The sequence below is a fragment of the Lolium perenne genome, chromosome 7, assembly GCF_019359855.2.
Source record: "Lolium perenne isolate Kyuss_39 chromosome 7, Kyuss_2.0, whole genome shotgun sequence".
Taxonomy (NCBI): Eukaryota; Viridiplantae; Streptophyta; class Magnoliopsida; order Poales; family Poaceae; genus Lolium; species Lolium perenne.
Genome location: NC_067250.2, coordinates 205,408,999 through 205,422,640, shown reverse-complemented (window position 1 = coordinate 205,422,640; position 13,642 = coordinate 205,408,999). Strand labels below are relative to the sequence as shown.

Here is a 13,642-nt window from a genome sequence, read left to right as displayed (position 1 = left end):
TCGAAGAGGTTCATGGAGGCGATTCCGGCAAGCGGCGGCGGGGAGGGAGATTAGCGACGGCGAGACACGGATGCGGGAAAAGAGTGGGAGGAAACCGTGTCGGGACTGGAAATTTAGACCCATTTTTTTAAGGACACATCGTTTTAGGTATTTGATCGGCACAAGAAATCGAACAAAAACATCTTTTTACCGTTTTAAGCGATTTACGAGATCTACTAGAAATGGTCTTAGCTCCACGCTGAAACAATAAATAGGGTTTGCCCAATCAGCCGGTCAAGAGGACATTTCTCTAAGAAAAAGAAGATCATCATCCTAACAAACACTATCCATCGCTTTCCATTTCGGTGAATACCCAAGCATAAATAAACTAATCATGGATTATCTGCCAATTTATCGGGAAACTGACAACCAAAGAAACCGATTCCTCCCAAACACAACATTCCAACATAACCGAAGACCTTTTCTGCACGGAAATAAATAAAAATAAATAAAAGAAAAATAAGGATCTCCGCTCTCAGCTTTGATGAGCCTTTGACTCATCACCTGTCTCACACACCCGACAAGAGAGGAACGGCCCAAGGGAGATGGGAAGCTACGAGAACGGCGACTCGCCGGCGGCCGCCGCCCCGGAGGGCGGCGTGATCCTTGGCGTGGACGGAGGCACCACCAGCACCGTCTGCGTCTGCCTGCCGGCCGCAATGCCGCCGCCGGAGGCGCCCGGCTCCGTCCCCGTGCTCTCCCGCGCAATCGCCGGCTGCTCCAACCGTAATTCCGTCGGAGGTACGTAGTAACGTTGACCTAGGTTCGCACAATTCGCGGGCGCTTGGATCATGCCCTGTGTGAAGAGCTGGATCTTGGGGCCTGCTGACCGGTCTCCGGGTTAAATCCCCGCGATTTGGGGTGCCCTTGCGTGCCACTTGTCTTGTTTAGTCACGGCGAATTAGTTCTTGGATATTCCGAATCCAGCAGAGGGTTTCAGGGATGTAGATGGATTGTCTCCGTAGCTGTGGTTCTGGATGTCCTGATTTATTATCGAACTGGCGTTCATCTATTTTCTTGTAACTGTTCATCATGTTCGTTATCAGTTGCACAGTTTCCTTGCTTCTCAATCATCTGATGAAGTTGTCGAAGAGAAAGTGCGGTTCCCTGTGCTAACAATGGATGTTGCCTCCAGAGTAGTGTGGTTGTTTTTATTGATGGTGTCATGGTGAACACATATACTCCGTATGTTATTTGGACTTTGTCAATCGTACTAAAACAATAGAAAAACATTAGGATATAATCTTTGTTTAACTTCCATTTTGCGTATAAAGGAAGGAGGGCCCACCCATGCTTATCCAAAATCTCTACACAAATTGTGTGCGAGCGTCTTGCGGTGTGATGTAGTTGGATGAGAGTGCCTGTGATACTCCTTAATATTTTTCTCTCCATGTTGTAATACGGGCAGCATCATTTGGTCCAAGTCTTTGCTCAAGACATACTGATCGCTCTGTTTCACTTTCCAGAAAGCGCTGCACTGGAAACTCTAGAACATGTCATGACGCAGGCCCTCACAATGGCCAGCACAGATCATTCTAATGTTGTTGCAGTTTGTTTATCTGTATCTGGAGTGAATCATCCTTCAGATCAGCAGAAGATGCTGGATTGGATCCGGTACAGTCCTTTGTATACACTTCTTAAAATGCATTCCTCGCAAACAATTTGCTATATATCTTTGTTCACCACAACTACTTGATTTCAGTTCAGAGAGATTCTGAACGTTTACTGAATGCTCAAATGGTTTAACCATTTATTATGTACATTTCTGATGTCATGGAAGAGTTTTTGGTATTTTTTTTTTGCAAATGCCCCAGTAAATAGTAACTCGTCATTTGTTTATTGGCACATAATCAGAATGTCACCATGCAAACAAGACATTTGTCAAATTTATCCTGTCATTGCTAAGTGAGCCCTTGTGTTATCCAGCAATCTATTCCCTGGGGATGCCAAGTTTTATGTGGAGAATGATGCGGTGGCGGCCTTAGCCAGTGGTACAATGGGAAAGCTACATGGCTGTGTATTGATTGCGGGCACAGGAAGCATTGCTTATGGGGTCACCGAAGATGGAAAATTAGCGAGAGCAGCTGGTGCTGGTCCCGTTTTAGGCGACTGGGGCAGGTGAGTTGCATTCTTCATGAAAAAAAGTCAATAATGAATTACTCCCTCTGTCCCATAATATAAGATGTTATGCAACATTCTGTAGGGTTTTGAATGTCGGGACAGATATATAACTATAAAAACTAGTTTCAGGTGCCCTTTACTCTTCCCGCAGGGAGCATGTATATACGATTTCTAACATGAGAATGGGATGATGTTTGTTTATTTCTTAGGAAGTATGGATATTTAGCTATTGTAGAAATCCATAGCTATAATTGAGCATGCCATGTTAGATTTTGTGAAGTATGGATATTTATCTAGTGTAGAAATCCATAGCTATAAATTGAGCATGACATGTTAGACTTTGTGTGAACAGTCATAGAAACTATTAATCTATCAAATGCACTAATCTCTCCTGAGTCCTGACAAGTGGTTATCTATATTTTTCATATTTCAAAATGAAACCCTACACTAAGGAATGGATGCAGTTTGAAAGATTGAACTATGACCGCGAAACCTATCGATGTGATTACAATAGAATAACCTGACACAAAGGAAAAGATAGTTGACTACATGTGTACACATGAATGCAGTGGATATGGCATTGCTGCACAGGCCCTCACAGCAGTAATAAAAGCACATGATGGCCGTGGACCACAAACTAATCTTACGAGAGCGATCACTAGGAGGCTTGAAATTGCTTCACCAGATGAATTGATTGGGTAAGTCCTCTCGCAAATATCCTAATGCGCACTAGTCTCTAGGCGCCATCCTTTATTTGGGACTTCTGGAACTGTTGGCTACTAGTAATGTTATTTGGCACCTTATGTTCTGTGGTCACGTGTTACTTCCTGCCATCTAGACTGATTGCTGAATTGCTAAAGCTACATAACTATACTAGTGTGAAAAAAGTGAAATTATGTGCAGCACTTTTGTGATAACTGCAGCCGTTTTGTGGTGCGTTATGTTGCATCAGTGTATAGGCTTGCACATGTAGGAGACAGACCTTTGCTATTACTTGTAGATGTTAAGCATTTTCATTTTCACTACTATAGTTTTTCTTCTCATTTTCAAATTTACCATGTTATTTTTTCTGAACTTCCTCATCCAGCAAATGTTTATAAACTCTTAGAAAGATGACATTATATTGCATAAGAGCCAAGTAATGGTTTAGCTGATACAACTATCGAGAGTTGGAATCCTGTACGTAGCTGTCATTCATTGTTTTACGTTTATGGCACAGTTGGACATATGCAGATCCATCTTGGGCCCGTATTGCAGCACTTGTTCCTGTGGTCGTATCTGCTGCTGAAGACGGTGACGAAGTAGCAAACACGATTCTACGTGAGGCAGTGCAAGAGTTGGCTGATAGCGTCGTAGCAGTTGTTCGGCGCCTTGCATTGTGTGGTGAAGGTAAGTATGACGTTGATTGTGTGGCACTAGCACCATCTGCTATTTTTCAACTAGTTCTGTGTTGGTTATTCCTGAAATGAATGGGTAATCATACCTTCGCAAGTACTCCCTCCGATCCATAATAAGTGTCATTGTTTTAGTTCAAATTGATCCATAATAACTTCCGTGGTTTTAGTTCAAAGTTGAACTAAAACCACAACACTTATTTAGGATTGGAGGGAGTAGCATTTTTGGGGTTTCGATGATATATTATCAGGCTTAATTTATTCCTGTAGATTTGGTCTCAACATGGCCCACACATCCGGTGCTCTATTTCATGCGACTGTTAAGCAGTCTGCTGGTTCCAACCAGGGAATTCTGGCATGTCTCAGAGATATTAGCTTTGGTGGATACCTACTGTACTGATATTTCCAGATATGGTGCACTGCACAAGTTGATTCATATTCCCGAGATACACCATACTTGGCACAAAGTGTGTGTTGTTAGAGACCTGGAGCTTTGTAGTATTAGGCTGTTAACTGTTTGACTAACGATTGGAACTGAGAGTAAATCATTGTTATTGTTTTTCACTGAAGGGCCCTTTTTTACTCTGCAGATGGAAAGGACCAATTTCCACTTGTATTGGTTGGAGGTGTCCTTGAAGGCAATAAGAAATGGAACATCAGCGGCGAGGTCATAAAATGCATTTCCAAAGTCTTTCCAGGTGTCCATGCTATTCGACCTGAGGTCAGTGTAAACTAATATCACCAGTTATGAAGAGTATTTATAGCCATGCAATTCCCTGGAGATTGAACACTGAGATTTTGGACGATTTTTTGGTATGCTATCAGTTCTGCTATTTTTCTAACATATAAGGCCAACGGCCCAGCTTTATATATGAAGCCACCGTGGCACCAAGTAGCGATACAACCACCAAGTACCTGCACCAAGTAGTTCTGTTATTTGAAATCCAACAAAGAGTGAGTTCGTTTGGCAAATGGTTTTATGATTTATTTCCAGGTGGAACCGGCAATTGGTGCAGCATTGTTAGCTTGGAGCCATCTTCATAAAGAGTCCAAGCTGGAAAACGGAAGCTGATTCCAGCCTCGAAGAATGGCCATGCATGACGATGCTGGCCAGCCAAATGATTACCAGAACTGGATGGTTCCAAAGGCGCATCCACTTTGTAAAAAAAAATGGTGCGTTCTTCACCAGCACCAAGTCGTCTGGCGTGTAAAGAGTGACGTGCGATTATAGGTGAGAGGAGGAGGGGGGTAAAATTGTACAATGAATTGATCACTGGATCACTGTTATTTGCTTTCAGAGTGAGAACCATGTACTAGTGCATCATTGATAGTTCATTCTCTAATGTATACTGTGACTCGTTCAGATTATTGAAATGCTGCTTTGCCATTTCACTTCAAGTATCCTAAAATCATACTAGCAATTTACTAAGGAGAAGGCAATTGCGAACCAACGACTCACAAGTTTAATTACAACATTTTCAACTAACCGCAGCCTCCTAATTTTAGTTCATGTTGGATTTCTGCTTCTGCTGCTCTTAGTTCATGTTGGATTTTTTTGCTTCTGTTGCTCTGCGCCTGCCGCGGGAAATCAAAGCCATTATCATCACCAATTTCTCCTTGAGTAGGGGAAGTCTCTCCATTAACTCCACCATCAGTACTCTCTCTGACGCTGCAAAAAAGCCCACCTTAACCGGTGGATTTTTTTGGATGGCACGAGCAAAAAGTACCTGCAATAGCTTTTTTTGGGCAGCGAATCTTATTTCTCAGTGGCTATCAAGGCCAGCGGACATATTTACGCCATGTTTTAGTCGACACTGGGCACGAAATTGAGCCGTGGTAGAGAACCAACCTAAGGTTGGGTGGTTAGGAGGGTGGTTGTACCCCCAACCCACCAGAGTTCAAATCCCAGGTTTGACATCTGTGTGTCTCATAAAGGCGGAATATTCATTCAGTGGGAGGCGACGTTCCCGTTGACAGCGAGGCGCCTGTGGTGACTTCGTCAATTTCAAGATCCAATCCGCCGGCTCACTCTTCCGAAGGTGCTCATAGGGGTAGGGGTGTGCGTGTGTGCGTTCATAGGGGTGAGTGTATACGCGTGTATGTGAGCGTCTGCGTTTGTACTGTGTTTCTCAAAAAAAAAGAAATTGAGCCGTGGTAGGTGCCATACAAGAGAGACTCTCTTTTGTACAGTGCTACGGAAAAAGCATTTATTATTGCACCATCAATTGTAACCGCCATTAGTTGTGGGTCCTACACATGAGAAAGACATGCTTGTTTCGCTGACTATTGTGGCCCACCACTACCTAGCGTTCGCTTTATATCTCGCTCTCCACTCAGCAAATTGCCTGAGGCGAGTGACAGAGGAGACTGTTGACACGCATGGGACCGCTAGCGAAGCAGATGAGGGACCGGCATGAAGATGCAAGTTCAGAGGATGGGGGCGGATTTGTAAGTTACTTGTTTTCGTCTAGATCCAATTTGGGGCTTCTTTTTTCTAGATCTATTTTGGTACTTCGATTTCAGCAACATAATTTCATTGTTTAGTTGTTAGGCTGACATTACCGCGGTGGATCTATGGACCATAATGGAATGGCATCGCTTTGATGTATCAACAAGTCAGAAGTCGTAACATTTGAGGGCAAGCACACCTGCAACCATGAAACCCCTTAGTGCCCTTACTTGGTATGGATGGATCGATCGCGCTTGAAGCAACTACAGCAGGCATTGATCATAACGTGGGAGGAAGCCCCGACGAAGAAGGGAGCGATTTGTACGATGAGGCGAAGATGGTGAAGGAATCAAGGAGTGAAGTCAAACAAGAAATTATCAATTCATTAATAGTAATTCAGGATGCTTGCCTTAACGTGTCACACTGTTTAGAGCTTAGAGCTTGTTAGGGTTAAGCTAGATGTACTATTTCTAGGTATTGTTCATTAGTGTAATATTAGTACTCCCTCCATTCCTAAATATAGGTCGTATAGTTTTTGTCACGAATATTAAAAAATACATTTAGAGAGAAATTTATGCCACTTTTTGGCGAGATTACCACTGACTAGTCGATGTGAGAGAGCAGTGGAGTTTGCATTGGATAAGAGAATATAATAAAATCTCTAAAACAATCTCCAGACAAGTGGCACAACGCAGTGTACCTTATATTTCAAAAGTTTTCTCAAAAAACTATATTGCTTATATCAATAAATGGAAGTAGTATTATGCTAGTCAAAACCATGTAACCGGAAGATTATATTTATGTTATTACTTGTCATTGACAAACTTGACCCGCTTTTTGTATTGCCCATTTTGGGCCCTTTGTGCCAATGTGGCCCAATAATTTTGTGGGCCATAAAACAAACCCTAACCCCTACTTGACACTCCGACCCGTTTTCTATACATTACCACTCACATACCGTCGTACTCCTCTCATCTCTGATATCCACAATCTCTCCACTCCGAACCCTAGATCCCCACTACCCCTCAACCCGTACCCTTCTAGCCGCACTGTCCACATCTCTTACCGTTCTCCACTCTCTACAAGCGAAGGAGATGGTGTCGGATTCGCAGACATCCACCGATGATCCCTAAAAAGAAGGTTTGTTCTTCATTCAATCTACAGATCGAGTTCCTTCTTGTTCTCTCTCTAATCGATCTCATATGGTTCCAAATCCACCCAAACATCGTGGGGCTCACAGTGATGGACTTAGATTTTAGGGAGAGAGGTGCGATGGCGAGTTCGTTGGCTAACAAGCAAATAGAAGACACAATTTACAACAGGTCCAGGCCCTCGGAGGGTAATACCCTACTTCTTTCATGTCTGATCTTGATTATCGATGAAAGTTACGATATGGCCGTGATATCCACGGTGCTGTAGATTGCATTCTATATGACCTCTCCTCGCCTGGCGGTCCCTCCTAGCCTTTATATAGGAGGCTAGGTCTCGGGTGTTGTGACTAGGTCGGTTACATAGTAGGAAAGAACTCTAGGGTTTATCTTAGGCCTATCCTTGTTCCGCACTCTAGGAATGTGGGCGTTGAATGATTCATAGTTGCCAAATTATCTTGGGCTTTGCGGTCCTTAGCAGGTTATCAAAATGGGCCTATAGCTAGGCTGCACCATGTATGTTCACTGTGGGTAGCCGACGGGTCGTGCCCACGTCACAAGATCCACGCCGATGTCTTCAACCTCTCGATGATTGTTGTGATCATCCACGAAGCAATGGTCAGCCACGCATTGAATGACTCGCAGAATAGAGAGGCGCTCAAGAAATTAGAGAGCAATTAGAATAGTTTATCTAATTAGATTATTTTCTTATTTTTAGAGTTAGGCCTACCAAATAGAAAGCGGCTCAAGATGCTCGTCTTTATGTAGTATTTTTCTAGCAGGTTTAGATCTAAAATGTAGAGAAATGGAATACATGAATTAGATCTTTGGATTAGTGGTTGCAGTGTAATATGATGTAATGAAATATAATTATCCATCTTACTGACGTGGCAAGTGCAATATGAATGGATATGTGAAACAACACTAAGTGCGTTTAACTTTTTTTTTTTTGCCACCAATAGGTACATCAAACATAGGAAAAAAAATTATAATACAAATTCTATAGATTTCTAGCAAGATGTTAGACCTCTTGAAAAATTTCTTATGTGTTTATAACAACTATGACATGCAGTCAATCTGTAGAGTGATTTCCTGTGTTTTTTCTAGTGCAATCAAACAACTTCTACATTTCTAAAAAAAAAAGGACGTACCCAGTGCTGAGAGCTCCCGCACTGTGCAGGGTCTGGGGAAGGTGTTAGTAGCAAGTCTTACCCTCACGAAGTGCAATGTGAGGAGACCGCGACTCGCAACTTCTACATTTCTGCGTTTCTTATTTTTATAGGATTTCATATGTCATCACATGTTTCGTGTACTTTTAAAATGCTTTAAATAAAATAAAAGTAGATCTTAACCTTTTTTTAAGGGAATACATCACTTTATTGATCACAGCAAATCATTACAAAGAGTTTCCCGGATACATTCCGGAGCATAGTTTCTAAAAACAGAAAGTAGGTCTTAACCTGTGCAGCAATCAGATCGACAGTTTTCCGGTGGCGAAGGCGGAAAGCGGTGCAGCAGTGTATAGGATCGAGGCGGTGCAAAGGACGTTGGCGCGAGTCTAGCAGCAGGCGGGCTGCAAGGACGCGTGCAGGCGAAGCCAGGCCATGGCACGCAGGTTTGCATAGGCGGCTGATTGGAACGCGCGCGCGTGGATTCGATCGGAAACAGAGCTTGAGAATAGATTTGTTTGAAACAAAAGGCACCGATCGAGTCCCGGGAGGAGACGACTCCTCGTGTTCGTTTCGGAACTCGGAAGCAGAAAGAGCATCTTTAGTAGATACTCCATCTAGTCTAGAATTCAAGCAGCAAGAGCATCTCTAGTAGATACTCGATCTATCTGAAATTCTAAACTTGCGTAGGTTTATAGGGTTAGCTACATCGAAATTTTCACGTGAAAATCTTAAGCCACATACCGGATACCCTATCCTAAACTCTAAACACGATTTCTCAACTTTAGCGCGATAATTTTAAAATAGTTCGTGCGAGATAATTTACAAAGGTTTGCAAAATAGTCTATAAGCTAATTAGTTTACCCATGCATGATACTTCCCCCAGGCCCCATCCCAAAATATAAGGTGTCTAAAATATTAGTCAAACGTTAAATCTTACTAATTTTAACTAAATATTTAAGAAAAATATCTACATCTACAATATTGAATGGACACAATAAGAACATATACGTTATGTTGAGCCTATTGATATTGATTCAGAATTATAATTATTCATATTTTTGTGTATAAACTTGATCAAATTTTGAAAATGGTTATTTTAAGTAATCCTTAGATGCCTTACATTGTGGAACAAAGGGGTACTACATCTATATTAATATTTACTATGAAGATAGTAACATAAATTAGTGTCATATGGAGGCACTACCGGAGATCACGACATTCTTGTGTATATATCAAACACAAAAAAGAAGCTGCGGAGCACGGCAACTTTGCCATGTACATACACACGGCAAAGTTTACATAGTATAGATCTCAAGAGAACGAAGATTCTTCGCCGTGTGTTTTTCGACGCGGACATGGCAAAGAACCGGCCACACGAAAACGGCAGATTTTCCCATAGTAATGATATTACTCTATGTTAATCTATACTATGATTAGCCTTAGTAAGTTAGTTAGCCTCATGGACGGAGCTGCTTTGGTGAACTAGCTGGTGTCAGCTGACACCAGTGGGTAAGTGCAAAACCTTCGGTGACTAGCACTAACACATGATGATTTTTGGAGGCTGACCCAGTGTTATAGAGAGGATATAGATATGACCCCATATGTATTTGTTTGTGAGACGGCCCTAACCCCTCATCTCCCGAACCCCTCCCCAACCCTAACCGCCGTCGCCGCCGCCGGTAGCGCTGCCAGGGCAAAGACCCTCGGGGCGTGGCGGCGCCGGGGACCTTTCCTCGCCGACGTGGGGGACGGCGGACGGGCTCTCCCCTCCTCGACGCACGCGGTGGCCGGCGCGGATGGTGATGGGCGGCGGCGGCTCTTGCGCTGCGGTTCCCCTCCCCTCCCGTAGGCTTCCACCCGCAGCACACCGGCAGGAGCTGGTGGTGGGCGGCGGCCAGGACCTCGGTCTGCGCCATGCCCTCCCCCCGCCTCTCGTCGGTGCGTGGAGGCGATCTCGGGCTTCTTCCGCGTCACGAGGCGCCCGGGGCAGCAGCCTTGGGTTCGACGGAGGAGGTGGCTCTCTTCTACGCCGGAGAGGGTCGGCCTGCGGTTGGTGGTGGTGGATCTTTTGATCCATCACCGTGATCCGGCGGCGTGATGGAGGGGCATGGAAGACGGCGATGGTGTCGCCAGTGGAGGGTTGGTTTAGCCAGCCCGGGATGGTCGCCGACGTGGGGGTCCGACCTGTATAAAGACGGCGGTCCTAGGGCCTCTCTTGCGTGAAGAGGAGGACCTACCGGAGGCCTGGACTCGTGATCAGGCCGGTGGGTTGAGTTCTGGAAGGCTCCATCGGCGAATGTAACAGTGCTTTGCCTGGAGTTTGCTGGATCGGAGGTATTCGATCGTGCGCACCCATGCTTTTATTCCGACCGTTTGGTTCTGGAGGGAGCGGCGCGAAGCTCTTTTTCTGTGTTGACATCAGTTGACTATGGATCCATGATGAAAGTCGGAAGAAGAGAATTTCATGAAGGCCGGAGGGCGACGACGGTGTTTGAACAATGTTCCCTTCTTGGAGGCGTTGTTTTTTGGAGAGTCTGTAATTTAGGTGTTGTCTTGGCGGTGGATGTATTGATGTTGTTAGGCCCGAGATACTGTAGTGGGACTTTTGTTTCTTAGTTTTTTTTTTGGCTGTGTACATCCGTAGTGCCATTAGCGTGGTGCGTTATTGCAGAGGTTGGATGTAATTGGTATCTTCTTGATATTAATATATTCCCTTTATTGAAAAGAAATGTATTTGTTTCTTGTTTCGTCCCTTAGCGTGACACGAAAACATAGTACTGTTGTACCTGTGAGCGCTGACAACTTTTTATTTTCTTTACTTTTTCAAAACAAAACGTGGCCTTCATGCATTTGGACGCTTGTCTAAGATCGGATCGCGCTGCCGTAATTGTTCCCGCGCGATGAGGCTCTTTAAATAGCTGGGCCAGCCTCTTGATCGGAAATCACGAGAACCAAGTCTTTGAGCTGAGCTGAGGCCACTGATAGGATAGCTAGACTGCTAGAGCGGAGCCCAAGCATGCCCAGCACCGCCGACGCGACGATGATCTCCCCGCCGCCGTCCGAGGGGCGGCTCATCACGGTGCTGAGTATCGACGGCGGCGGCATCCGTGGCCTCATCCCGGCCACCATCCTGGACTGCCTCGAGTGCAAGCTCCAAGTTCGTCTGGATCGCCGGCCGTCTTAGATAGCTAGACAGGTTGATTCTAATGGATCGAGTGCTGATTTCTTTTTGCAGGAGCTGGACGGTCCGGACGCTCGCATCGCGGACTACTTCGACGTGATCGCCGGGACGAGCACTGGCGCGCTGGTGGCATCGATGCTTGCGACGCCGGATGAGAACAATCGACCTCTCTTCGCCGCCAAGCATATCAGCGACTTCTACTTCGAGAACGGGCCCAAGATCTTCCCGGACAAGGGGTATATATGTACCCAACAGCTTCCATGCATGCGGCTCGATCGATCGATCGGGGTGACACCTTCCTTTCTTATTAATGAATAACCGATCGGGTTCGTAACTGCAGCTTCCTGGCTTGGGTGAGAAATTTAATCGACTTGATGACGGGTCCTAAGTACGACGGCAAGTTTCTGCACGATCAGATCAGGAGCCTCACCGGCCACGTGACCATCGCCGACACCGTCACCAATTGCATCCTGCCCACCTTCGACATCAAGTTCCTGCAGCCGGTTATCTTCAACACATACGAGGCCAAGAAGGAGCCGCTCAAGAACGCCCTCCTGTCTGACATCTGCATCAGCACGTCGGCGGCGCCCACCTTCTTCCCGCCGCACTACTTCAAGACCTACAATCCATGGGGCAAGGTCCGCGAACGCGAGTACAACCTTATAGACGGCGGCGTGGCCGCCAACAACCCCACCATGGCTGCCGTGTCAATGATCACCAAGGAGGTCTTGTGCCGGAACATGGACTTCAACCTCGGCAAGCCCGCCGAGTACAACAACTACCTCATCCTCTCCGTCGGCACCGGCTCGGCCAAGCTGGCGGAGATGTACACCGCGCCAGAATGTGCCAGGTGGGGCCTCCTCCAGTGGCTCCACGATCGCTGCTTCACCCCGATCATCGACATGTTCTGCCACGCCAGCGCCGACATGGTCGACATCCACGCCGCAGTGCTCTTCAAGGCTCTCGGGGCTGAGAAGAACTACCTTCGCATCCAGGACGACTCACTCCTTGGGGACACCGCGTCCGTGGATATCGCCACCGAGGAGAACATGGTGGCACTAATCGAGATTGGCAACAAGCTGCTCAACAAGAAGGTGGCCAGGGTGAACATCGACACTGGGAGGTACGAGTACGTCAAAGATGAGGGAACCAATGAGGAGGAGCTCGCGCGCTTTGCCAAGGAGCTCTCCCGAGAGCGCAAACTGCGCCAAACCACCCTCTCCTCCTACTAGGACAGACACGGACTCGGAACAGAGATGATCGATATTGGGTCAATCGATCCAGAGTTGTAATGCGAGTGAGTGATCAGCTGTTATGCATAATAATTACTCCATGTAAAGAAAGATGTGGAATAATGGACTGTCTCTCCCCGTGGACAATATTATAACATAAATAAATGGCGTCGTATCTTATGAATCCGGCCAATTCATGTACCTGTGCATCCATGTGATTTCGGCCGAACGATTAAAATCACGTCCAGTCAGAAGGAAATTTACCATGGTACCTGTTATGCGCATGATACCATGGTTAGTTTTGAGGGCTCGGACTTATATATCCAGAACACCAAGTTCCTACTCCTCTGTTTTGAGACCATGTCGGATCTCAAGATTAACTTTGATAAAAGTGAGGTTGTGGTCTTGGGGTACCCCCGGAAGTTCAGCAGCGGATCGCTGACAACCCCAACTGCAGGTTGTCATCTTTCCCTATGAACTACCTGGGAGTTCCTATTAGGGATTCTAGGGTCCTTATTAGAGATCTCGCCTCCTTATTGGGGCGAGTCAGAGCGAAGGCTGAACCATGGTGCGGGTGGTTCACCTCCAAGGGTAGCAAGATGATTCTCATTGATTCATGCCTATCTAGTCTTCCCATGTATATCATGGGTCTGTACATCCTTCCTGAAGGGGTACATGCTGCCTTTGACAAAGAGCTTTCCCGCTTCTTTTGGCAAGACAGGACTGGACGCCAGAAATACCACATGGTCAAGTGGGCCGATGTGTGCGCCCCCAAGGACCTTGGGGGCATAGGGATTATCTCCTCTCGCCACATGAACGTGGCCCTCATGTTGAAATGGGTGTGGAGGATCCTGTCTGACGATGGGGGCTTGTGGCTTAAGCTGATTAAGGCTAAATACCTACGGG

At 45.8% G+C, this 13,642-nt stretch overlaps 2 protein-coding genes across 2 annotated transcripts; both read left to right on the top strand.

Annotated features, from left to right (window-relative positions):
• The first annotated feature begins 539 nt into the window (after nt 1-539).
• LOC127314427 (uncharacterized) lies at nt 540-4,952 on the top strand. Its single transcript, XM_051344892.2, has 7 exons — nt 540-780; nt 1,506-1,653; nt 1,966-2,157; nt 2,730-2,858; nt 3,380-3,549; nt 4,145-4,275; nt 4,549-4,952. The coding sequence occupies exons 1-7, from the start codon at nt 585-587 to the stop codon at nt 4,624-4,626; spliced, it is 1,044 nt and encodes a 347-aa protein (XP_051200852.1). The 5' UTR covers nt 540-584; the 3' UTR covers nt 4,627-4,952.
• Nucleotides 4,953-11,354: 6,402 nt separating this feature from the next.
• LOC127314428 (patatin-like protein 1) lies at nt 11,355-12,736 on the top strand. Its single transcript, XM_071824539.1, has 3 exons — nt 11,355-11,480; nt 11,559-11,740; nt 11,845-12,736. The coding sequence occupies exons 1-3, from the start codon at nt 11,364-11,366 to the stop codon at nt 12,734-12,736; spliced, it is 1,191 nt and encodes a 396-aa protein (XP_071680640.1). The 5' UTR covers nt 11,355-11,363.
• Nucleotides 12,737-13,642: the final 906 nt, after the last annotated feature.